The sequence below is a fragment of the Ceratina calcarata genome, unplaced genomic scaffold, assembly GCF_001652005.2.
Source record: "Ceratina calcarata isolate Rehan_Ccalc_2016 unplaced genomic scaffold, ASM165200v1 scaffold568.2, whole genome shotgun sequence".
Taxonomy (NCBI): Eukaryota; Metazoa; Arthropoda; class Insecta; order Hymenoptera; family Apidae; genus Ceratina; species Ceratina calcarata.
The window spans coordinates 82688-106514 of NW_017176883.1; the positions used below are offsets into that span (position 1 = coordinate 82688).

A 23827-nucleotide genomic window follows, 5' to 3' on the forward strand; every position below is an offset into this window, starting at 1 on the left:
CGGAGAACGGACAGCTGACAATTACAGCGGTCGAATAAGCGAAACGGTTTCCTCCGTGGGACACCTGTGTGAATCTCGCGCGCGAGAAAGTAAAAACGAGCCCGCGCTCGCCGTCTAAGGACTAATCTCGTAACGGCGGCTTCTTTTTTTAACGGGACCGTTCAGCTGGTTGACACCCGGTATGTGCAGGCCGGGAACTCTTGTAAGTGGCGTGTGTGCCCCATGTAATTACGGGTTCTTGGTAAAGCGAAGGAAAACGGGCAAACGTGCCATGCGAGCCGTTTATGTTCAAACGAAACGTCGATATCTCCGTACCGTGACAGAGATATCTACGCGTACGTACGAGGACAAAGGTTTTCGCTCCTCGTATCGTCGCGTGAAAACGGTTTACCAGTTATTTTACGCGTGCTCGATCACGCGTGTCAAGCGTACGTGTACACACACTTTTATTGCGAAGGAAGCGTACCTGTCATTACTACATAAACACCGTGCGTTTTTTCCTATCCTCCCAATTACTACCGAGGTAGCGTCTCGTTTTCCACTCGCAAGGACCCGTCGCGAAGCGATTTCAAGAATTATTAACTCTACCTATTTATGGCACAAGATTTCAATAAACCGTGGCTGGCCGCGAAGATCCTTTACTGGTTCTTTCGATGTCTGTTCTTAGAACGAGCATCGTCGTCTTAATCAGGAAACTCGTACTGCCTCTGAACGCGGCTTAACATCATTAATTAAAGGGAGATTAATTTCGTTACGCGCACCGTGATCTCGGAACTCTAATTGATAACACGACCGTTCTTTGAAGTCTGGTTCGAGGGGTGATCCGATAATTCTACAAAACGACTTCAGAGACTCTATAATGAGGAATATTACAATGGAATTATTGCTCGCCGAATTATGCATAGAACCGTCACGCGCTGCTTCGTCGGATTCAATTATAATGCCACGAATCTACTAAATTAAAGAAACGCGGGATTTCTACGATATCACAGTAAGCGTATCGCTTTATAACGCGTTACAAATTAAATTTAACGTTCTAGTTTAGATTGTATAGGCACAAGCACGGAATGATATTGTCTCCTCTCTCTGATATTTGCCTGGCTCTTCGCATCGGTATAGAGCCAGCGCTACCCTCCGAGTAATAGCGATTTGGTCATGCATGTCTTACGTCAGCTGCTCACTGAGCGGAGGTCTCCTCCCAAGTACATCCCGCGGAGTGCTCGCTCGGGGACATGCCTGCATTACACAAAAGACTACTCCCATTCGGGCACCTTATGCGATATAAATTTAAACTTACTGTCAACCATATCAATAGTATTCATTTCAAAGTACGCTGAAGAACTGACCGAAAAAAGCATCGGCTTACGCAAGCGTCTTTTGCTTTGGAACTTGCTCGCGACACACGTATATAGGTATCGTTTGACGTCTACGACCTACGATCTGACCTGCGAGGATCATCCTTGAGACGCGGCATCGTGTTAACGAGCTGCCTTTTAGTTTGAACAAGCGTTGGAAAATCGGGGATCAAAGAACTCGACGAACGCTACGTGTCATACCCTGATTGTCATTAGCCGGGTGTTGACGATTCTGCCTGACGTATCGTGGAGCCGTAGGCTCCGTTCCGAAGCGGTACAAGTAAAAAAAAAAACTGGTTCTACGAGAAAGAGACTCATCGTCGGCGGGCATAAAAGTTCGTCCCATGTGCCGCCGCGGTTTCGCACACGTATATACGCATGTATGCACACGTGCACGCGCGCGTGAATGCATACGACGGGTCTGGCTGCGACCATCCGGCATAATCGTTGCCACACGACACGAAACGACTGACCGCATACTCGAATTCCTAGAATACGAGTCAGCACTTGTGTGTGCACATACGAGTGAACGTACTACCCATCGCGAGAGGAGGTTGGGTGTCCGTTGCCGCCGAATCACAGACGGTAAACAAGCAACGCGAGCGGCTGGGTAACCCGGAGAAATTGGAGAACGCAACGTACGTACTTGCTTCCAAGGAATCAAGCTTTGACAATCTGGGATTGCACGGTTGGAGAAAACACAAAGGCATTCGTTCGAGAGATAGAGGACAACGAAGTCTCATTATTATTTCAAGCTCGCAATCTGATTTTAATACATAAAAATGTGAAACTTGTCGTTCGAAAAGAAATGCAAGAATGATTTGAAGAAGTAGCTGATCTGGTGTACTGAATGTATTTTATATCTATAGAACTTCTCGAGCCTGTAAAATGACCATTTGGCACGAGGCACAAATTCGGTGAATAATACTGGAGAGTTCGAACATGTAATATCTTATCCGCGAAAGCTATCATTTCGCGGATGTCGTTAAACACAGAAATCCGAAGTTTATCGTATTCGCGGAAAGATGATACGTATAAACATTACGTTGTAATCGAATTTCTTGCGAAGATAAATGCATACGAAGACATCCCAGGCTTTCTTTTACTCGATGCCTCAAACGGACTCGAGATTTTCGCTGTGTTATGTTAAAAAATACTCATATTCGTTCGGTTATTTGTTTTTGTGCGTGTACACATAAACTGGCCGCACGGATTGTTTACCTTCAAGCGAGGAGTAAACGCAAAGCAAATATCGCGACATCCTCGCTCTACCCCATTCTCTTCATCTTTTCTCAGCCTTACTTTCTTTATTTTTGCGCGAAATGTTGTCAAGAGCAACAAAAGAGACAAATAATGACATACCAAGATACGTGATACTGAACTCACCTTGCTCACAGGAACGTGCTTCCGACGATACTTCGCCATTTTTCGTTCAGTGTGATTAATTAATGGCCGCCTAACAGCAACGGAAGAACGTAATTAATCGACATTGTCCCGAGTTGATTCTGCAGCAAATGACAAATGCAACATAACAATAAATACTTGTATTACTAATTAGACGATGTTCATTACTTTCTCTCGCAATCAAACCAAATTGAAGTAATTACTGTCATTTTATTAAAGATGCGACGTACCTGTGATTTCTTAACGAATCTACGATAATCCATCTTTTCTTGGAGGGAATCGGCTGTTCGTTGAAGGAAGTACCGGTGTAGTTTGTGCAGCAGCTGCGTCGCGCTTAGTTTGAGGAACATCGAACGAATCGAGGAATAAAAGAAAAAAGAACGAAAACTGTATCCTTTCGGGAAAAAACACTCGCGATCAAAGGGCGTCTCGCGTCAGTGTCCCGTCGAGGAGGTCCGAGGACGACCGAGAACGACCGAACCAGCCCGAGGCAACAGGCGGCTCGTTTTAAACCCGTGACCTACGGGGAGTTTTCACAGCGGCGGACGCGGAGTGGCAGTAAGCCGCCGGTCTCCGTAGTGTGTGCGTCGTGTCTCGTGTTTCTCCTTAGTCACAGTTCTCGCTGGTTCTATACGCTCGATCGCGTGCTCGTTTTTGTTTCGTTTCGCGAAGGGCTACATCACGTGATACGCGTATCTCGGCTTCGTCCTCTCTACAAGTAAATTTTCATGGTGTAATACTAAAAAGCATCGTCAAAACCTACCGCGATGTTTTGACTAGAAACATCCATGTCATAGACGATTACATGTTGTTTGCAATTGGTTGTGTTTCAGTGAAATTCCGGAGAATTTGTTGTACAGTGATGGAAGTTCAACAAGAATGGATTTCCTGGAAGTAGACTGAACGGTTCTACACGGTTTGTCGGTTAATACGAGAAAGACACGCGACGTAAGTAAACAGGCAGCTCTTCTGGCTCTTTACATCGAGCAGGACGAAAGTTTGTGTTCGGAGACGAATCGCGAAGTGAATCGGTTGAAGTTTAGTGTGTGCAACGAGAATCTCGACGTTTCTCATCGAACATTAACGGTATCGACCAAGAGAGGTTGCTTTCTTTCGCGCGAAAATCTCGCCCGTCATGGCGGTTCTCGAGTTCGAACGGTGCGAAGTCTGAAACATTTGAATACATCGATAAATCGAGATCTCAAGATGACGCGAACACTGGTGAAACGCGGTTTGATCGTCCTAAGTTTGCTGATTACAACGTGTCGGGCTAACGAACTGAAAGACTATTGTTCGATGCATAAATTCGACAATCTACCTCAGGGAGGCCTCAGGTTTACGAAGGAGGTCGTCACAACGGAATACGCCAACATCGGTTCGTTCAAAGCCCTTCATTGCTGCCTACGAGGATACAGGAGCATCGAATGGTGAGTCGCAACGTTTTTCCTCTTTGTACTTTAATTTAACTATTGCAACAATTTAAACTACGTCGATCCTGGTCGAGCGATGTCGGTACCGCATATAAGACCAGTCGATTCTTTGTCACTTGGAATTTATTCGACCGTAATATGACGGCAGCAAACGAGGAAACTTAACAGAAAGCATATTCTTACAAAATATGCATATTTCTTAACTAATTTTAACATTCCTGCAACATATCAGGTTAGATTACAGTTCGAAGTCGAAACAAAAATGCGTGTAAGATAAGTCGTTGAGTTAGGGGATCGGTGCATGAAACAAAAAACGCGTAGAATCTCGAGCACGCGTTTGTTTCAAAAGACAAGCGAAGGTTAAACGATGTGTCTGCGAGTTCATTCGAGACGTAATTAATACGTTACTCGGTATCACGGCCTATTTCCATTTTCAAGCGTCACGTCGTTTGTAGTCGTGTATAGAACAGGACAGGACAGGGCAACATGAGGAATCTATAAATTGCAAAGTCGAATTAGTTTTACTTCAGTCTATGTATGAGTCACGGTTAGTGTGTGTGAGAATGGCGCCTGGGCTGATGTAATTTCCTTAAACTCTTCCTACAGCTTCATCGATATTTAGTTAAAAGCTATCGTTGGTCTAATCTATTTGCGGATTATGTATACTCTTTCCTTACGTCGTTAGTCGAATACATAAGTTAAACCGGTTATTACGCGTAATGCGTCCGTCGCGAGTTTCGCTTGCATATACATATGCACGTATGTACAATGTACATTCGTTGGGAAATTCCGTGAGGCGACAATGTTGATAGAATCATGCGATTGACTTAGAAAAATGGTTTGAGGAGCAAACATTGTCGAAAAGTACGGGAAGATCGGGTTATTTTGTCTCTAAATTGCACGGTTCGTCAAAGAGCGTGGCAGCTAGCGAACGCGTAACAGGTTTCCAGGAAAAACGGTTGCGCCGTGTTCGTGAGCGTGGCAAACGAGCCGATTGTCAGCCGATATTCGTAAAAACGAGCGAAGCTAAAGAAGCGATCGCTACGCTCGCACTGCCATTGTACCCGGCCGAGTCACGGTAATAACATTTCCACGAAACGCTTGTTTATTCCGCGATAAATCTAGGAATACGGTACGAGGTACGAGATGGAAATCGCTGTAGGGGGTCCATGGGCGCGCTTGCTTTCGCGTTCGACTGTCCCTTCGTAAACCGCAAAAGCCGAGGGCCTTAACAAAGACACGCTTCTGAGAAGCGTACCTCGGAAAGAAGGGTCCCTAAGAACGTGGGGGCCGATTTGCCGAATCCCTTCCGCACCGGGGACTTTATTATTCCTCGAACAAAGTGGCACGTTATACAATCCGGTCTATTGTCCGCGTACTTCTCCAGGTGTCAAACGGTACATTTGTTCCACGCATTCATCCGGGTTCTGTCTTCCTTTCTTTCCTTCTCGGTTTCGAGTGGTGACGTTACGAGTGTGCGTGCCCGGTTCTCGAAAAACTCCGAGGGTAACGGACGTGTGCCAGGGCCTTTCGGTCCGTCCGCACCTGTTACGTCTCTATCGAGCGTGTCCATCTAAAGCACACCGGCTTCCCGACGATGAACACGCGCGAAATTATGCGGATGTTCCCTGCGTGGGTCGTCCAACTCTACCCGCGGTCTCCTATCGATTCCCACTCGAGCTAATCCCAACGGGGACAGGCTCCTCCGCACCTGTTCTATACGAACAGGGTAGTAAACAGAAATTCGAGGGACAAGGGAAAAATAGAGAGACTGATTTACATTTTCAGTATTTTGTATGCTGGATTCGTTTTTGTTTCCAGTAGCTAAACGGTAGAAAAATCGAATTATTAATCGTCTCGCGTTCTCCGAAACGCCGACACTCGAGATCGACGTGTCCGATACGAATTTACAAACGTTTCCCTAACTACCTGCTGGCTTTTTCGCCACCTCGGAACACTGTCTAGGTAGGGGAGAGGTTTAGAAAATAAAGAGGGAAAGGACAGGTTCACGCAGAGTTTTCCTAGATCTTTTTCTTCCTTCTTTTTCTATTGAAACGATCTATGTCTATGACGATTCCGAGAAAAAGGAAGGTGGGGGTTCGGCTTCGGCTAACAAAGGGCGAAATCGTTGATGCGCGAACGTCCGGGCGATACATTTTATTACCGGTCGAATTCATCCGCGGAACACAGCGTACGGAATGTATAAATTAAAATCTAAATTCCGTTGTTCTCTTCTGGAACTTTTAGATCACTCTTCTGATATATATTACATTGAAATTCTTGGACTAAGTGTGCAGTAGCTACAAAGTAGAATGTAACATCGTAAAATCGCTTCGATGTGTCAGAAGTGAAAGGTATCTATCTGTACGACGTCTCATCTCCTTGTCTCGTTTGTGTCATCGGCTATTTATAAGACTGCATAGATTTATTTATATCGCGAGAATAGAATACGCTACTCTGTCAAATGTTACTCCATAAGGAATAAACGAACGTTTTACATAATAGCTATGTCAATATTCTAAAGATAAAATATTCATAGCTCGTCAGAGTGATAGATCGTAGACTTATTCTTTTTTAAAGACTAGTCGGTGCGTAGGAAAGAATTCGCTGAAAGGAATTCAGTTTCGAGGAAAACAAAATTACATAAAGCGCTAGGTCTTCTGTTCGTTCGACAGACGGACGCAAGGAACAAAGGGCGAAAATGCAAGCGAGAGACCATTGATGCGCGAATATCGCCTGTCGAACTCGATGCACATTCACCGGCAGAAAGTTCGAACATCCCCTTGCATCCATTGTGAACTCGCGTACCGGGAACGTGGCCGCGTTTTATTCCGTATTTTTACCGTGGTTTCTGGAAGCTCGTTCGAGCGAATTCTCGTTCCATGATACTTGCGCGATCGCCTCCAAAGAACTAAGAACACCGTGTTATCACCGTCTTCTTTCTTCTCAACTGCGCTATTGACAATTATATGTCCGGGCCGGCGAACGGGCGAAGTCGTGTGGAAAGTTTGGCGAACAGAAAGAAGGGAAATGTTTATTTACGGGAGGAACAACTTTATTTTCGCGAGCTATACGAAACGTTGGCCGCGAGTTTCTTGGGCGTAGTTTTAACGATACAGCGAAAAATTGCTCGTACACCCGAAGCGGTGAACGTTTTGTTCCGTGGAAATGGCACGCACGTTATATATGGTAGTCGTGACTTAATGATGGTTGCGTGAGTAACGCGAACGAGGACCAGTCGCGTCGCGGGGACACGCTTTCGATGTAACGGAAGTCGGTAATCGTTTTGCGGAAAGTTGTTTCCCAGTTGTTGCCAGAGACGTGTCTCCCTTTCGTGCGTTTTCCATCGCGGCACGCGATCGCCGCTCGCGTGCGTTGCCGTTGTGCCTCGCGGTTGCAACATTCTGCAACGCGAGCATCGACGCTTTTCTCGTTCGATCGCGTTCAACATCGAGTTTAATTTTGTACAATGAAATCACCGTTTCCGGTGTCGTGAGAGTCGCTTATCTTATTGACCGCCAGAGTGAAAATTAATCGGAGACGATTAATCGGGATTCGTGCGTGCAGAATTTTACAACGCAACAACGTAGCACGACCGTCGGGACACGAAACGAGTACCTATTGAAGGAATGGAAAGAAGTCGCGATTGCAGGGACGTCTCAGGGAAAGTTGAAGTTAGAGGGCACGTATAGGTACGCGTCTGCGTCGGCACGGAGTGCCTCGGGGCTCGGATAATGACAAGCCACAGAAACAGAACTGTAATTTAACATCGGAAAAGGGACGAAGAGTCGCTCCTTCTTTCTCGCTCGTCTGTTCGCAGAATGCGTTTAAGACGATTTTCGAGAAGGGAGTACGTAATTCCTAGGGCGGGAACCGGTCGATGCACAGCGTCAAATTGACGACCATGCCCGTCCCCTGATTAGGGTTCTCGAGAAATCTTGTCTACGAACACGAATAACTCGATAATTTTTTGCCTGGGCCGGACGCGGGTCTACCCTTTCCCTTTTTCGCTCGCGATTCCCGCGTCTCGTCGAGTCCACCACCCAGTAATTCTTATTTTTTGCCGGGCTCACGATCCCTCATCGCGGTAAGAAAAATCGCGTTCGGAGCAGTCACCGAGAAAATTGCCAGTCGACGTGGAAGCGAAACGTGTTTCTCGTCGAGTATTTCCCTGGATTTCACCCGGAGTCGAGGCCCAAGTTTTTCACGGTTCTGTGACGGCGGAAAAGTTTCGAAACCGTACCCCCGGTGGCTTTGCTCGAGGTTCCTCGGAAAACGCGAGTCGAATCGAGAAGACGAGACACGGGAGAATTTTTCCTCCTTCGCTATCTGTCTCGTAACGCGATACGCGTATGCGCATCGTGGCACGTGAACGTCTTGGCAATGCGATTGAATTTAGGGGATAGAAGACGAGAGGAGTATGGTTACGGCTCGCCTAAGGAGAAAGAGGTATCGCGGTTTCCCGACGCCGTCGATGCAAATGCGTCGCAGTCAAAGATGAAGGCGAACACGGGAGGGCTATCTCTGTCTTTTGGAAATGGTTTTTCTCGGAACGGAAAAACCAGCTACCTTCCCGTTGGGGACTTGCGGTCACGTGAACTACCCAGCTTTCTGCCGGGTTCGATCGTACCGCGAAACTATGTGGTTGCTCTCGAACAATGGGAAACGATTGCGAAACACCGCGAGATCCTATCGTTGCGGTCCTTTTCCAGTCGCGAGCTAGCGCGGAACGCTGCTTGCGAAACACTGTACGGTTCTCTGAAAAATTCGTCTAGTTGCAAAACTCGTGGGCGTGTGTGTGCTTTTAGGTCCTCTTTTGTCGTTGAGCATGACGTAAATTTCTTTCAGTTTGCTCGGATTCATGATCCGCGTAGAACGTAGGTTTCACGGAATTATTTCTTTTCACCTTGGTGCGCATCCGTCGCAATTTACGAGCGAATTGCGTCTATCCGTTTACGGGGAAAAGCGCGTCAAAAGTTACGGCACGGCTTCTTAGAAAACATTGGACGAGCCACTCTAGCCTCGAATTTCATTCTCGGTCATTGAGAATCGCCTGGCTCGCCTAGAAGTGCCTTGCCTCTACCTTGTCCGACGCCACCGGAGAATCACGTTACGTTCTCTGAGGCTCATTAAACGATCCGACTTGTCTTAACTTGCTTCTCGATTAACGATATACATACTTACACAGTCGTTTCCACTATTATACTTATTTTTATTCACGGCTCAACTGAAAAAGTCTGTAATAATTAAGCCTATTATATATAATTAATTAATATAACAAAAAATACTATGTGCAACAGGAGTACAGTCGATTATTCCCTTGGGTGGTTTCAGTAAATCCACCCGCGGGAATAATGAGCGACATTCGGTGTCGTACACGATGATAATGATTAGACTGCGGATTTTATGCAATTGTAAGAAAATCGAATGTGCATAAATAATGAATGCCGATAATTTATAATACCATTCAGGGTATCAAGAGCTGAATACTTGATTCTTTTAAATCGATACCATCAATGTTTTATTTTGCATAAAGATCCGCAGTCTCTAGTGCTCTAATGATAATTTATTAACTGACATTGTTCCTTGACATGAACGAGCATTATTACGAAAGGAAGTAATACGAAATATAATTATGCAGCGAACACGAGGCATCTAAATGCAATAAGTTTATGCGATCACGTACACACTTACATCTCGTTACTCACCCGACGGACCGTGTAATTCGCTTTTCCGCGAACTCGGCGCAGTCGGATGAAATTCCCAGCATTTTCAAACTTTTACTACGAATCCAGGCAATGACAGTTGCACGTAGCGCATTCCGGTATTTCGTGTTGTACACTTTAGTCTTCGAACCGACTCTCATCGGAGATGCCTTATTATATTTACCGGTTGTGCGTTGTTTCTCGTTGGCTTATTACGTTACGCGTGTTTCTATCGAGTAGCGTCGTTCCGGCGCGGGACGAGCATCGAGTACATACGGTAAACGTCGTCGGTTTTTCCATTGCACCTGTGAATCATTGGTACGATAATTCTTCTTCCCTCATCGATCCGGCCTTGGGTGTAAATTGCGAATCATAGCCGCGAACTAATTTATGTGGAAAAACGTAAACTCTAATAACTGTCGGGCTCGGTGGGGAAGTGTTAAATGGGGGACAGGAACTAGTTGGTTGGAGAATCGCGTCGAAAATCCACGAGATGAGACCGAGAAACCGTGAGAAAGTATCCGATGGCACGAGACGATGACGTATGATAATACTCGAGCCGGAGGCAGGAATACGAATGCGGCAAGATAAATAAGAAGTAAAAACGTGCGATAAAGAAACAACGGCGTTGCGTTTCGCTCGTTTAACTTCGGTTCGTCGACACATTCTTGTTTCTTCGTAAACAGTTATTGAAATTTTTATTGGCGGTGAATCACGCGATAGCGTGGAAATTTTTTAATCCCGTTGCTTCTGATAGATCGTCTCTCCGTGAATCAATACGACAATTCTTCTTTTCATAATCATAATTCCGATAGAAAGCTTCTCGTAGCGCGACAGAGAACGAAGATATGTCAATAGAAGCACAAACGCATTAAAGGGAAACTAAAATGTGGACAGATGGTCAACGTCACTTAGACGATGAACAGCGGTGTGTGTGTCTATGGAAACGAGTGGAGCAGAGAGGGTTACGGAAAATAGAGAAGGCGGATCAGTTTCAGCGAAAGTAAATGATTCGGCTTGTATTTGGTTAGGACCCTTGGAGTATGTGGAAAGCGTCTGGGAGGAAGGGAGACATCCACTGCCGCAAACATTTGAGGGAGCCTCGTTTATTTTTCTACTGATACTTCCCTGTTTGCGCTCGAGCGAGTCACGAGTTTGGATTCACCGTTACTCGGAGCAAAACACCACTCGACTCTCTGGATGCGTCATGCTTTGCTAATTACTGGCCGACCGTGAAACGAGAACTACTCGCGTGACACGAAATTCGCTAGAAAAATTTACTCTTGCGGGTGAAATTGACGAACAAACGAACCGATGTTTGTCCTTATTATTCTCGCCACCGTTAGAACAAACAATCAGAAATTGATTTTAGAGGATCGTCCCGCTGCGAGCTCTCTCGTAGAGTACACGCCTGTTCATTACGTTGAAATCTTTCCGGTTGAAACGTATCGATCGGGAAATTCGCCTCGCCGATATGAATCTGGCCTCGGTCAAAGCGGCTCCGATACGTGTTGTAGTTTCGTCGACAGGAAATTGTGTTCCCATTACGTTTATTCCTCGAACACAATTTGAACCGCCGAACTGGGACACCGAGCTGTCTCGCTGATCGAAATAACGTCACCTGGAAACGATCGCGGCTAGAAAACGAGTGAAACGACACTCAGTCCCACGGCATTCGACTTTGCCAAGTAGATTCGGAGAATCGTGGTTAATAAGTAGGCCGCGACTGTTGGTTTACTCGTCGGCACCTAATTCAGTAGAGGAGCGGATATTTACATATCGACGTTTGTAGTAATGTGTATTTGCACGATGGTAGGAAAACGCGGTGCACCGCGATGCTCGATTTGCATCCGGAATGTTTCTCTCCACGGGATGGAATCTTGGAAAAAGCCGATAATGCATCCTCTCTCTCTCTCTCGGGAACCGATCCTGCGATACCTATTACTATTGCTACGTCCGCAGCACATTTTGCCTTCGATATCACGTCATAAGTTAAACTCGTAAATCCTGACGCGTTAAGCGCAGGAGCCGTCGATATAAAAAAGTAGCTGGTAATTTCGCGTGACACGGATTCGCACGACATTTTTTTAAAACTGTAACCCCGTGTTAAACGGCGAGTTAGTTGCCAGCAATTTGTTCGATCCTCGGGTAACCACCGGGAACGAGCGTCGAGCGATGGAACCCCAGTGTGGGAGAGAAAGGAAGAAGGATGCGGGAACGCGTTGTTGCACGAATGTTGCCGTTTACATGGCCACGTATATGTATATGTATAGGGAAGGAACGCAGGTGCAACCGGGGAGGAAGAGGGGGCACACGTGCACTGGTCGAACCACTTTCTTCCTTATATACGCAATAAATTTCCATCGCGTCTCGTCGATGCCTCTTCTTCCGTTTCTTTCGCCCCGGTTGTTTTCACTTCCGCCGCCGCACCTGTGGGATTCCATTCGCTGAAAGATTAGGCGGTGCCACCGAAATGCACTCTGTATTCTTTCAAAGTAGTTTTCCACCGGAGTATAAAAAGCTCGAGGAACATCCTGTGCATGGACGTACTTGAGGAACCTCGTTGATCACGATGCGTGTCGTGGTATGCGCATTACTCGCGGTTACCGTGAAATCTATAAATAGTCACAGCTGATCAACGCTAATAATATTCCGACTCGTTAAACTGGTAGACGATCGAGTGTACGCGGATATATATTTCCTCGTTCGCCGTCGTCTTCTTCCTTTTTCGCGGCTAGCCTCCGTGAAAGTAAATAGCAACGACGCTGACCGAGATTCCCTCGGCCGTTTAGCATAGCTCTCGATTGCGGGACGCGTCGACGTGATATCGACTGTGAACGAAGAAAATTGAAATCGTGTTTAAGGATGTGTTGGATATACAGTCAATCCCAAAAGTTTATGTGCCTTAGAAAAACGTGTTTGCTATAATTAAAGATAATTCAGACGTCGGAAGAATAACGCTAATAATAAATAGCTACGTGCTAAAAAGTATAGAAGGAAATGTCCAATTAAGTATTGACGCTGACGAAAAATTTGTTTTCTTCAAAATTTCGAAAAATGCTTCAAATAAAAGTTGTTTTCCTTCTGATTTCGATATTTAATGAGTTACATATGATTATATGGCATTTTATTGATGTTGACAAAATCCAACCATCCCAGCGTCGAAACGGCGAACTTTTGGAAAAAAATTTCGTTTTTCCTCAATAACTCCTAAACCCTTGGAGATACGGGAAAATTGCATAGGACCTTTCTTGTAGAGGACGACGAGATCTACAATTTCTGTATAAAAAGTTTTCGCTAGCATCAATATTTAACGAGTTATGGACAAAAAACGAAAAAACAGTTTTTCGCAAATAACTCTTAAACTATTGACGCTAGCGAAAACTTTTTATACAGAAATTGTAGATCTCGTCGTCCTCTACAAGAAAGGTCCTATGCAATTTTCCCGTATCTCCAAGGGTTTAGGAGTTATTGAGGAAAAACGAAATTTTTTTCCAAAAGTTCGCCGTTTCGACGCTGGGATGGTTGGATTTTGTCAACATCAATAAAATGCCATATAATCATATGTNTGAACGAACTAATTAATTGGATATTTCCTTCTATACTTTTTAGCACGTAGCTATTTATTATTAGCATTGTTCTTCCGACGTCTGATTTCTTTTAAAAAAGTGCGTTTCTAAAGTGCATAAACGTTTGGGATTGACTGTATAGCCAATACATCCTTAATAGGAAAGGGTCGTTTCCTTCGTTCCGGTGACTCATTCTTCGCTTCTGCCTATTGTTTTCCGCAAATTCCATAAACGCGTTTGCGGATATTCTCGTTAGCCGAAGGGTCTCAATGCCGAAGGATTATTATTCTAATTAGTTTCCGTCATTTCTATAGAATACACGATATCATCACATCGTTACACGGTGATTTCCATCCGTCGTTCAACTACATCGATGCGACGGAATCTAGCGTGTTCTTTGCGAGATTCTGTTACTAGAAAATATCCACTCGTCATATGCGACGTGTTCGATTTAAAGGAAGAACGGGTCTCTTTGTCTACGCCATTTCCTGTGGCCATCGTTTTACTTACTCCGTGCTTGAATTTCGCACTGGCGCGTATTAATTCGTGTCCCTGTTAATGGAGTCTGCCTTTTAAATAAAGTGGCGACTGGTAATTAAACAGCAGTCGTAAGAGGATATTTTTACGACGACCGCTTAGGAAATTAAAACTATGTCATTAAGAGGAGTCTGATAAATGTGTTTCGAGCAATGATGATATCAGATGATATTTGGATTACGCTAGTTTCATTGATATTTTCCACTCGGTGCACAGGATAATTTGGTAGGAAAGAAGGGGAGGGTTGAATCTGGTAATCCAGGGTTTCCAAATCTTATCCATGCGTTGACAACGAGAGCGGGGGCTCGAGATCTAATCAGGTTTAAGGGCGCTCGCTCGTAGAATTGCTGGCAGACCGAAGCATGCAGATAGTTGCGATTTGCGAGAAGTTGGACATTCTTCCGGTTCTCCAATTGGAATGCCAACCGTTCAGTTCCGTTTCTCAAACTATGGAGAACTACGCTGACGGACTTAGAATACTGGTACGAATCGGAACTTTGGTAATCGTTCTTCTAATTCGAACGGCATTGATCTTAGACGTCAGAGGAATCGTGACTCTTCCTCAATTATCGAACTGGTAGAATTTTTTCTAATAAGAGTTGTTGTTGCCGCAGTTCTGACCACGCCGTATTCCCTTTGCTCCATTTGTTGGTAATTGATTAAGCTTTGATTGGACGCAGGATAACTAGCGCTCGACGTTGTTAATGTTGTTATGTAAACTTTTACAGTAATTTGGTAGAGCGTGGAGCGTTTTAGAGCCGGGAGTCTCTGTTCACAGGCAGAGAGTTTACGTTTCGCGAAACTCGGTCAGAAGAGTTCTTCCGTTCGTGGAACACGGTCTGTTCTTCTGATGCTACAGTTAAAAACTGTTTGAGAATAGGCGACTTTCTCGTTCTCGTATTCCATTTTTAGAAAATAGATGAATTCTCTTCTGTCTCCCGTGCAAAACCGTACAGGATCGATGCGAATCTAGTTTTCATCAAACTCCGGCCAACCGGAATAGATTAATTGTTAGCGATCAATCGTTGAACACGACAAACATCGGTGGGAGAGGAAAACAAAAACATTGGAAATATCTCTTATGTTTTATTCATATTTTCCTCCGTGACTCAGTGGGTGAAACATTGATCATATTACACATGCGTTCAGAGGTAAACTCGATCGACTGTAGTTTACCTCGGTCTTGTAACGAGGAAATTGATAAGCTTCCCTAAGACTAATTACGAAGCCTCTTGGAATATATGGCGATTGTTCTCCACGATGAAACCGCATTTACGTGGAAGTGGCGCAAAAGCTGTGGCCGATGCATATCGAATACGTGTGTGTATTCCCGCGCAGCTGCAGCCGCATGCATGCTGAACCTCGGTTATGTGTAATACCGGAACACTGTGGACCCTGAATCGGCAATTTTAGGCGGTCCGCCTTAGTGGTCGAGCCACGCGAATTACGATACTGTCGAGCGTGTACACAGTTTGCGAAACTGTGTACTCACTACCTTTAGAAGTCATCTCTCTCGGCAAAGGCCACAGAGGATCGTTTTCGAAAATTATTTGTCGTTTTCATGTATGAAAATATGAAAATCGCTTTCTATCTGTTTCTCTGTTCTACATTCTTTCATGGTTGTTAATGCCAGCATGAGCAGCGAAATGAATGGAAAACGTAATAACCGCGTGAAGGGCTTTAAGGCTTTTGATTCGCATAGTAGGTAATATTCGAACGAGCGAGTGCCGTCGCGTAAATCCAGTCGGTGCGGTGGCAGCCGGCCCAGGACATTAATCATGTCACCGTTTGCCCGAGGTATCGCGCGTGTCTCTTCGTCGGGCGAAACGCGCTGGTCATTCTTGAACTCCGAAGCAATGCAATGATGAGACCGAGTCGCTAATACGGCGCACGGTAAACCTCGGGACAAATCTGTTGAGTTGTACACGAAATTCGCTTTGCCTGCACGTACACACGTACATACCGCGCGGATGTAATATGTACTTAGTCGTCAGTCTGTTAGATATTCCTCTGACCGAAATCTGTGGTTCGTTTTCGTGCAAAGCGTTTATTACGATGCTTTCAAATATGCATGATACACAATTTTTATGGTAGAATCTAAATATGAGATAAATATATGCGACGTGTATTATAGAGTAAGCTTTATGATAATTAGAAGGTGGATTTTTATGCAGGACGTCGCGCCTGCCTTTTCAATCTACGAAATGAAATGTAAATAGACGTTTCTTTCATGCTTTAAAATCGTGTAATGATATCCTTTTCACGGTACATGTTCTGTATGCAGATATAATTTTCCTCTGAGTGATAATCACCCGGTGATATTTGAATAACGTAGAAAGGATTCATTGTTGTATTGGCAGTATTTATTAGTGTCGTCATATGATCGGAAGGGTCGTTAGTCGTGGGAACGAGGTTTGTCGGTGGTCGAGATCTCTTTGAGAAAAACCTGCTGGATATCGGAGAATGAGAGAGCGAAACAATAAAGCTCGAACGAGATCCGGCCGCGGTTTAAAACGTTTCACGTGAGGCCCTGGTATAATCTCGCGTGACATGCCACGAACCCGGAGGTAAATGGCCTTTCGGGTCCCTCTCGTTCTTCTCCGAGGAGGAGAGGAAGGTAGCTTTTATCGCGATCCTGAAAGTAGGCGCGAGAAGGTAGTAGGTGTCTTCTGCACCAACCGATCCTCTTTCCGCTTCACGTGTCTACCAATCCACGAAATCCACTTTCAAAGCTGGATCTACTGAAATTAAAATTACGTCGCAAAACCGCGATTCTACTTCGGCAACGAGTAGAACTTTCGTTGTAATAGGATCATACTGAATGCTAATTGTAAATAGAATCACGTTATTCACATGTTTCAATAGCAATTTCAAATACGATCATATAGAATTATTTTTTTTGACACTCCGGGCGCGAAATTCGGTTTCTCGTGCATGTTTAGCGGGCGCAAAATAGCACATTCCCGCCCTAGGGCGGAAAAGACGGAAAATGATATAATTACAACTTCGATGGCTTTTGTTATCGATTAATTTCTCGCCCGGCGTGTCAAAAAATAGTATGTGCACCAGGGCGCAAAGGGCATTCTGTCACTCGTGTGAATTTGTCGCCCTCGCTTCGCTTGGGCGAAATTCACACTCGTGCCGGTGCTAGAATGCCCTATTTTGCGCCCTAGGTACACAATGTACTATTAAATATCTTTGCATGAAATATTATTCTGAAATAATTAATGTGAGCCCGTGGAACTGATTTCTTTTCTCGATAGCTAAATTTCCTCGAGCCTGATTGTCTCTAAACTTTCGTATTAATACGTTACTCTGTCGTCTAATTAGTCGGTGCTTCCGTTTCGCTTTGCGCCTAAATCGAACGGATGTGAATTGGTACTGCGATTAGAATTCTAAGACGGTACTAGGAGCACGATTGCAGTTGGATCGATGCACCAAGGGCTCATGGTACTTTGAGCCATTAAACAATCCCGCAAGTTTCCCGATGTGTTGGAGCGGTTCTGTCTAGGCACTCGCATGTTACGTAATAGGCTGGGTAAAATATTTTGAACGGGATCGAGCCAGGATAAAGGGGGAGAAGGTTGCACGCGGCGTTTCGTGACTCGATCGCGTGTATTAGCGACAATAAAAGGTCTGTAACATAAATATATCGTTAGCCTAGATTGATAGGGAATGGGGGTTACGAGCGTCAAGTTCTTTGCACCGAATGTTATGCTGTTAAAGAGGCCGACACGAACACGAGCTCTAGATCCTCGAGATTTCGTGCGTTATTGGGTCTCTGACACCTCGCCCCATGAACTTCTTCCACGATTGCATGGAAATTACGTTTCACAGAAGTCAGGATCGTTATTAAGCGAAATTGTTCGAGCGGCAAATGAACACAATTATACGATCCGAATCACACGCGGAGAGAAACTTTCCAAAGGGTTCTGATTCCACTTATACGCGTGCGTGTATCGAGTTTATTCGCCTGCAAACCCGGTGTTGTGCGTATCGACTATTCAGCTGTACATCACTAGATACACAGCAGGTACGGTACATGTACTCTATGACTCGGAAACGCAGATGAATCGAGTGAAGAGACAATATGCCAGCGAATGAGCTCGTATTCGTATCACGGATCGTCAAATCGATTGCCTTATCATTAGGGAGAAAGAAATCGTCGCGATATTCGTGACGAAGATAAAGTCTGATTGCAACGATTTCGAGAACGACCCTCCGCCCTTAAAAAATTTGGGGCCTCTCGGCGGACAATCGAGGCGCTCGCGGCGAACCGAGGGAACGTTTTTAATTAACGCCGCAATGCAAAGTAAACGCGAACTACCGACCCAGAGGAGGTTATTCTTCGCTCTGAAACGGAGTTACCAGATTAAAATTACGCGAACTTTTTGCCAGCGGCTCTTCCGAGCCGATTAGCGAAATTCTCGCTGCTTTCGGTAACCGGGATGCCATCTCGTCCTCCATTTGCGCGCCTTGGAAACGACGCGGCGTTCCGCTTCAGTGCTCCAATTTTATCGGGCGCACGGTTTGAGCGAGAAATGTGCCGCGCGGACTTGGGGAAGGTGGACTCGTTGAAAGTCTCATTAACTGCGCGACTTGCAAGAGCTTCGTTTCGTCCCCTCGTTAAAAGGATGTCGATTCCAAACTGCTTCGCGCGAATCTCGAATGATCCTTTGAAACCATTCACCGAGATTTCCATGTCCATCCCGGCGTTCTTGCCTCTGCTCTGCTCCTTTTAAAGCGAGTATCAAGGACAACCTGCACCGTCTTACCTCGAAATCCTGCAGTGAAAGACGACCGTTCAAAATCCCGTTCCACCGCACCCTCGTCGACGATTATTAATTACGTCGACGAGTGGACGATCGTCGTCTTTCCGCTCGATCGGGTGACACCTCGATTCGGCACCCTTTGAGCCGCCGTTCGCGGAAACGAACGCCGTTCCAGGTACGGAACAATGGCCCGCGAATTTATCATTCCGTGGGACAAGTACGGGGGAGGAGTAGCACGTACGTGACGAGTGCATAATCGCGATCCCCTTTGTGTCCGCAAGCGACACGTGGAATCGCGCGACGGCGTGCGTTTCGATGCATAAAAATGAACTCGTCGCACCGCCCACGTTTCAAACCCACTTGCCAACCACTTCTTGCCTGAAACCACGCGCGCTTACAATATATCGATCCCTCTCACTTATTCCTTATCGCGATCTTTTCATTCACTCATCATTTGATTATCAAAGCGATAAAAAAAAATGCTTGTCTCGAACGATCTTGAGTGAATCAACCGAATAGACCAATTGTATCATTCTATCTTCGATAAATTGATTTCGTGTTAGAATTCTTGTTTGAAATGAGAGGATGGCTCGTAATTATGAAGAGGTACTTAATTAAGCTGCAACTGATTACTGGCCAGCGGAAGTAAACCGTGATAAGTGACAGTTAGGCAGACGTGTCCGCTGCTATTATTAACACCTGTTGTCTATGGTATCGTGTTAGCGAGAGCCTCGCGTTTCCTCTAGCGATATTAATCCGCTGTCCACAAACTGGAATCGACACGTTCCTCTTCAAGTTCAGCATCCGGTTCCGATAATATCTGCCGTATCTTCGATCGACAGACCATTCGAGTGCCGATCTATTCGCATTCGAGGGCCGTTTGCACGTGATTAGTAATTGTTCTCTCTTTTTATTTCTTGATTATTTTCGTAGCAATGAAATCAGTAAAATTCCACTTGAATTTGTTTTATTTTAATTAACGTTGCCGAGCTTGAAGAGTATGAATGAAAACTAGCGAAATCCTGAATGGAAACAGCCAGAAGCGAGATACTGTGTAATTGTTTCGAAAAACTGGCGAAATTGAGCAAACGGGGGAACGGGGACGTCACCGTGCAGCAGCACAAGCTTCCGTTGTTTCTCTCTTCAGATTCGGAGGTGGTCTCTCTGCTCTCCAATCCACAGGCAAACCTCGAAAGGTAATTCGTGCTCGGGGAGCCACTTATTTCGTCTGTTCTTTCCTTTTTTCGAGAGGGACGAATCTCGAGTCTGAAGTGGCCCTTCTGGTTCTTCCTCGCGGTGGAAGAAATACATCGGCACCAAAAAGCTTTTCAACCTTTTCCTATCGATACCGTCGTGTATCGTATTTTCCTATGAACGTCGAATTCGAATTTTCTTCAAGTAAAAACGGAAGGAGTAATAATATAAATATGAATTTTAATAGGTACTGATATCGTTTCGAATATCGAAACCTGCGTCGAACAATTTCTCGAAAAGTTTGTTTTGAACGTACGCCTCACGACGTGAGATGCACGTCTGACGTATCAGTGTGTCGATGAAGGCTAACGAGAAAATAATAACCAGGTTTCTACAATTTCCCAGTAAATTCCCATCGTCCCGCGAATATTGCGCAAAACCGTGGCACGTTTTTCCATCGTATCGGAGCGACGCGAATAAACGACACGCAATTGGCCTTTTGCGCCGGTTGCGAAACTCGCACGAACTCGACACTGTTTCCAGGAACGATGGTCCGCGTTCCGGGCCAGATCTAGATTCGAGTTTTCGGCAAAGAAAGTCTACAGCTCGGCCTACGAGAGTCTGTTACTCAATTTAGAAGACGACTGACCGCGCAGATATAAATGATCAGTATTTGACGATATAAGTACTCCTTATGTAAATTCCAATACTATCGCTTCGCATAAATTATGTAAACGAAGTTTCGTAAAATTTGCACGGTGTGACGAGACATGATCGTATCGAAGAGTACGAAATTCGGAAATCGTGCGATAGCGTTGAAAGTACCAAATCGTAGATGAGACGACGTGTGACAAGGTCCTAAATCATCAGAGACTTGATTTTGTTTGCCCTACGTTGACGCGCGTCGGGACCCTCGCATAAAGACGAGCCGGAATGAGAATAACGTGCAAGGGTCGCTTATTATCCTCGTCTCCTTTTCGCCCCTCTTTTTTGTACCCAGCTTTCTTTCATCCTCGGCTCCTGTTGTTCTTCTCCCACTCGTAAGGATATCGCTGCTTTGTTTTTCGACGATCAATTCTGTCTCCCGTTTCGCGTATTCACGAGACGTGCCCGAACCACTGGCGCGTTTCGAGAGTCAGGTAAAACGCGGCCGAAGAATGTCCCGGGAACCCCGAAGAAGCTTCGACCGAGGAGAAAAAGGAGTGGAATGCGCCGGGAGGCCCATCCGGGCTCCTCGCACAGCCCTCTCCTCCATTCCGTTTCCGATTTCTTTCGCCCCGGTCTCGGGACCGCGATCGTGAGAAACTCCGACGAATACTTACTTACTTGCTTCCAAAAGAATAATTCCCCCCGGAGCTCGCGCGCGATCCTCCAATTTCGACCAACGGTTCGCTCATCGATGATCCACTTTCGGATCGATCTTCTTTCATTTCCCTCTGAGTAAAGAAAATTGAACCATTAAACGGTACGAAGAAGGATCATTAAAATTGGACACCGCGAAGCAGATAATTCTATTTCCATCTCATGTCGCTAACATCGTCACCGGGGGTGCCGTAAATGTCGTTCTGCCATTTTATTCGGGTAGGTTATTTGCATAGAGAACAAGTGGTGGCTGGACGGATTACTAAGCGAGAACGCTTAAATAGGGACTTAATGCTATCCTACCTTCATTTGGTTCACTTTATATTTGTACATATGTCACCTGACAAAGAATAACCAGAGAGGATGACAATAGAGCGGGTCGCGGTTAACCAGTTTCGAGATGAACCGTTCATTGTGTTCACAGCTTTTTCTCCTCTCGTTTCTCAGGTCGTAAGGTACAAAGGATCGTGAGCGTAAAGGAAACATTGATCTCCTCCGTGGTTTCGGTCAGACGTCAGGATAGGGCGTTGAACCGGCGAAAAAGAAGACGCAGGCCCGGGATAATGTCCGGTTTTAATGGACTCGCGTTATCGGTCCGTTGACCACCCTCGCTCACCCGACTCTATATCTTTATCTCTGTATGACGACCATACTCTTACCTACTACCCATTCGAGGGCTCATGCCGGGACTTTTAAACATCTACGTGCGCTCTGCGGATCCATTCTTTTTATTTGCATATATTTTTTTATGCAAAGTACTTGTGTCTTAATTAAGATCGATAAACGAAGTTTCACGGGAGACGTAAAACTACGGCAGATGGTGTAAAAAAGTTGACGCGTTTAATTGTTCTCGTATTTTCGAGAGGCGCGTAAAAGTCGGTATCGTAAAATTCAACGGCAAGACTCGGCGAGCCCTTCTGTCGGGTAAGGAAAAGGAGGAGAGTACGTATAAAGGAAGATCGTGAAAGGAGGTTAAAGCGGCGTTGTTGGTAGACGTTATAGTTAGACGGTGGAGGAGCCGGTGAACCGGTCTAGCGGTGAGTTTTTGCAGAAGCTGGGTGCTCGAGGGTTTGCTTGAAAGGGTTCCGAGGCATCGCCGACCTCTGGAACCTAGGACTCGGGAGAGAAAGAGATCCCTGGTGGAAAAGTTTCCCTGCTGTTGATAGCGAGTTTAAGTTAAACTCGCCGGGGATATTCTTTGTCTCGCGTGAAACGAGGAAAGTTAAGCCTTCCTCCCTCGTTCGCCGCTTCCTTCTTCTCGATACAAGTTTACCGCAGGCTCGTTGTATCAGATAGCGTAATCGGAGCAGACTCGGTGGATAAGAAGCAGAAAGAAAGACGGCGTCTAGAGTAAGCTCGAATCTACGCTCTCATTGAACGCTGCGCGATCGATGGAACATTAATCCGGTGGAGCAAACGTGGATTAGTAGTCGCGTCGAAGGGAACGACGATTTACTTCCAGCTCGGACCACGTTTGATCAGAGAAATAAGGGACTCTCGTGACGGGAGATCGTTTAAAAAAGAAATTCATTCGCGAGCTTTTTCCTTTGGTCGATTTACAACATAGATTCCCGAAAGCTCCCCCTTCAAAGCTCTTATCTCGACTTAATCCCGATATAACGATGTCCACAATACTCTTCCATGTCCACGTGTACAATTTCGTCCCCAACTTAGTTGATAAAAATGATTCGTTTGACTGTTCAACGCAAAGGGAGGACATAAAACGAGCTGGAGCGCGTGCAATATCACCAACGATAGGTCTTCATTACGTGGATTTACGTGTATTGATTAAAGCGAATAATAAACTTGGCGCATTTGTGCTACGTTAATCTGGGCGTGGATCGATTGGCAATTTAGCGATATTTATCCGACCATATTACGATGGCCACCGTATGCGATTTAACGATAATCAGTCATTCGTATTTGCTTTCCAGTGATACCTAAAATTATATCTTTCAATATACATGCTGCCCGTAATGATGGCTCAACCAGATTGATAACGAGTCTACGAGCAAAAATAAAATTTTTCGGCTTAAGGCTTTGTTGAGAGGAAAATCCTGGCCAATGCATATCTTTGTTAGAAAATGTAAGTCGAAGGATGCTAATGTTGACATAAATCAATAAACATCGTTTCCAAGAATTATTAATATGTTTCCCTGTGGCGAATCGTCGCGAATTTATAAATTCGAAACAGTTGATGGTCGCGTTAATTCGAATTGGTTCGATCGATACATGACGGGGTTGCTCAACGATTTCTCGAGCAGCTGACGGAATCGTCTTCAATCACGTTCCCGCTGTTTTCTTCTGCGTCACGTGACTCTCTTTCGAAACTCGATCGATTCGAGAACACGTGAAAAATGTTCGGTTCCCGCAAAACCTCTGACCGCGTCGCGTCGTTCCCTTCGTTGGAAATTCAGGTCTGGTTCCGTCGATGTTTTCTCCGCGTGTACCGATCCACGGGATTCGTCGATCGCGCTTAAAGATTCAGGTATGCCGAAC

At 45.4% G+C, this 23827-nt stretch overlaps 2 protein-coding genes across 2 annotated transcripts in view; one reads left to right on the forward strand and one right to left on the reverse strand.

The window, feature by feature from the left end:
- The window catches only part of LOC108629347 (acetylcholinesterase), a 44712-nt gene extending 41497 nt beyond the window's left edge, over positions 1–3215 (reverse strand). Inside the window, exons 1-2 of the mRNA XM_026817213.1 lie at positions 2990–3215; positions 2742–2860 (exon numbers count right to left, since the gene is read on the reverse strand). The gene's annotated coding sequence lies outside the window, so the exon portion shown is untranslated. The remainder of the gene's footprint in view (positions 1–2741; positions 2861–2989) is intronic.
- A 459-nt stretch (positions 3216–3674) lies between these two features.
- Positions 3675–23827, forward strand: part of LOC108629362 (single Ig IL-1-related receptor) — a 68923-nt gene continuing 48770 nt past the window's right edge. Inside the window, exon 1 of the mRNA XM_018031984.2 lies at positions 3675–4186. Within this exon, the coding sequence (XP_017887473.1) occupies positions 3966–4186 (221 nt within the window). The 5' untranslated portion in view covers positions 3675–3965. The remainder of the gene's footprint in view (positions 4187–23827) is intronic.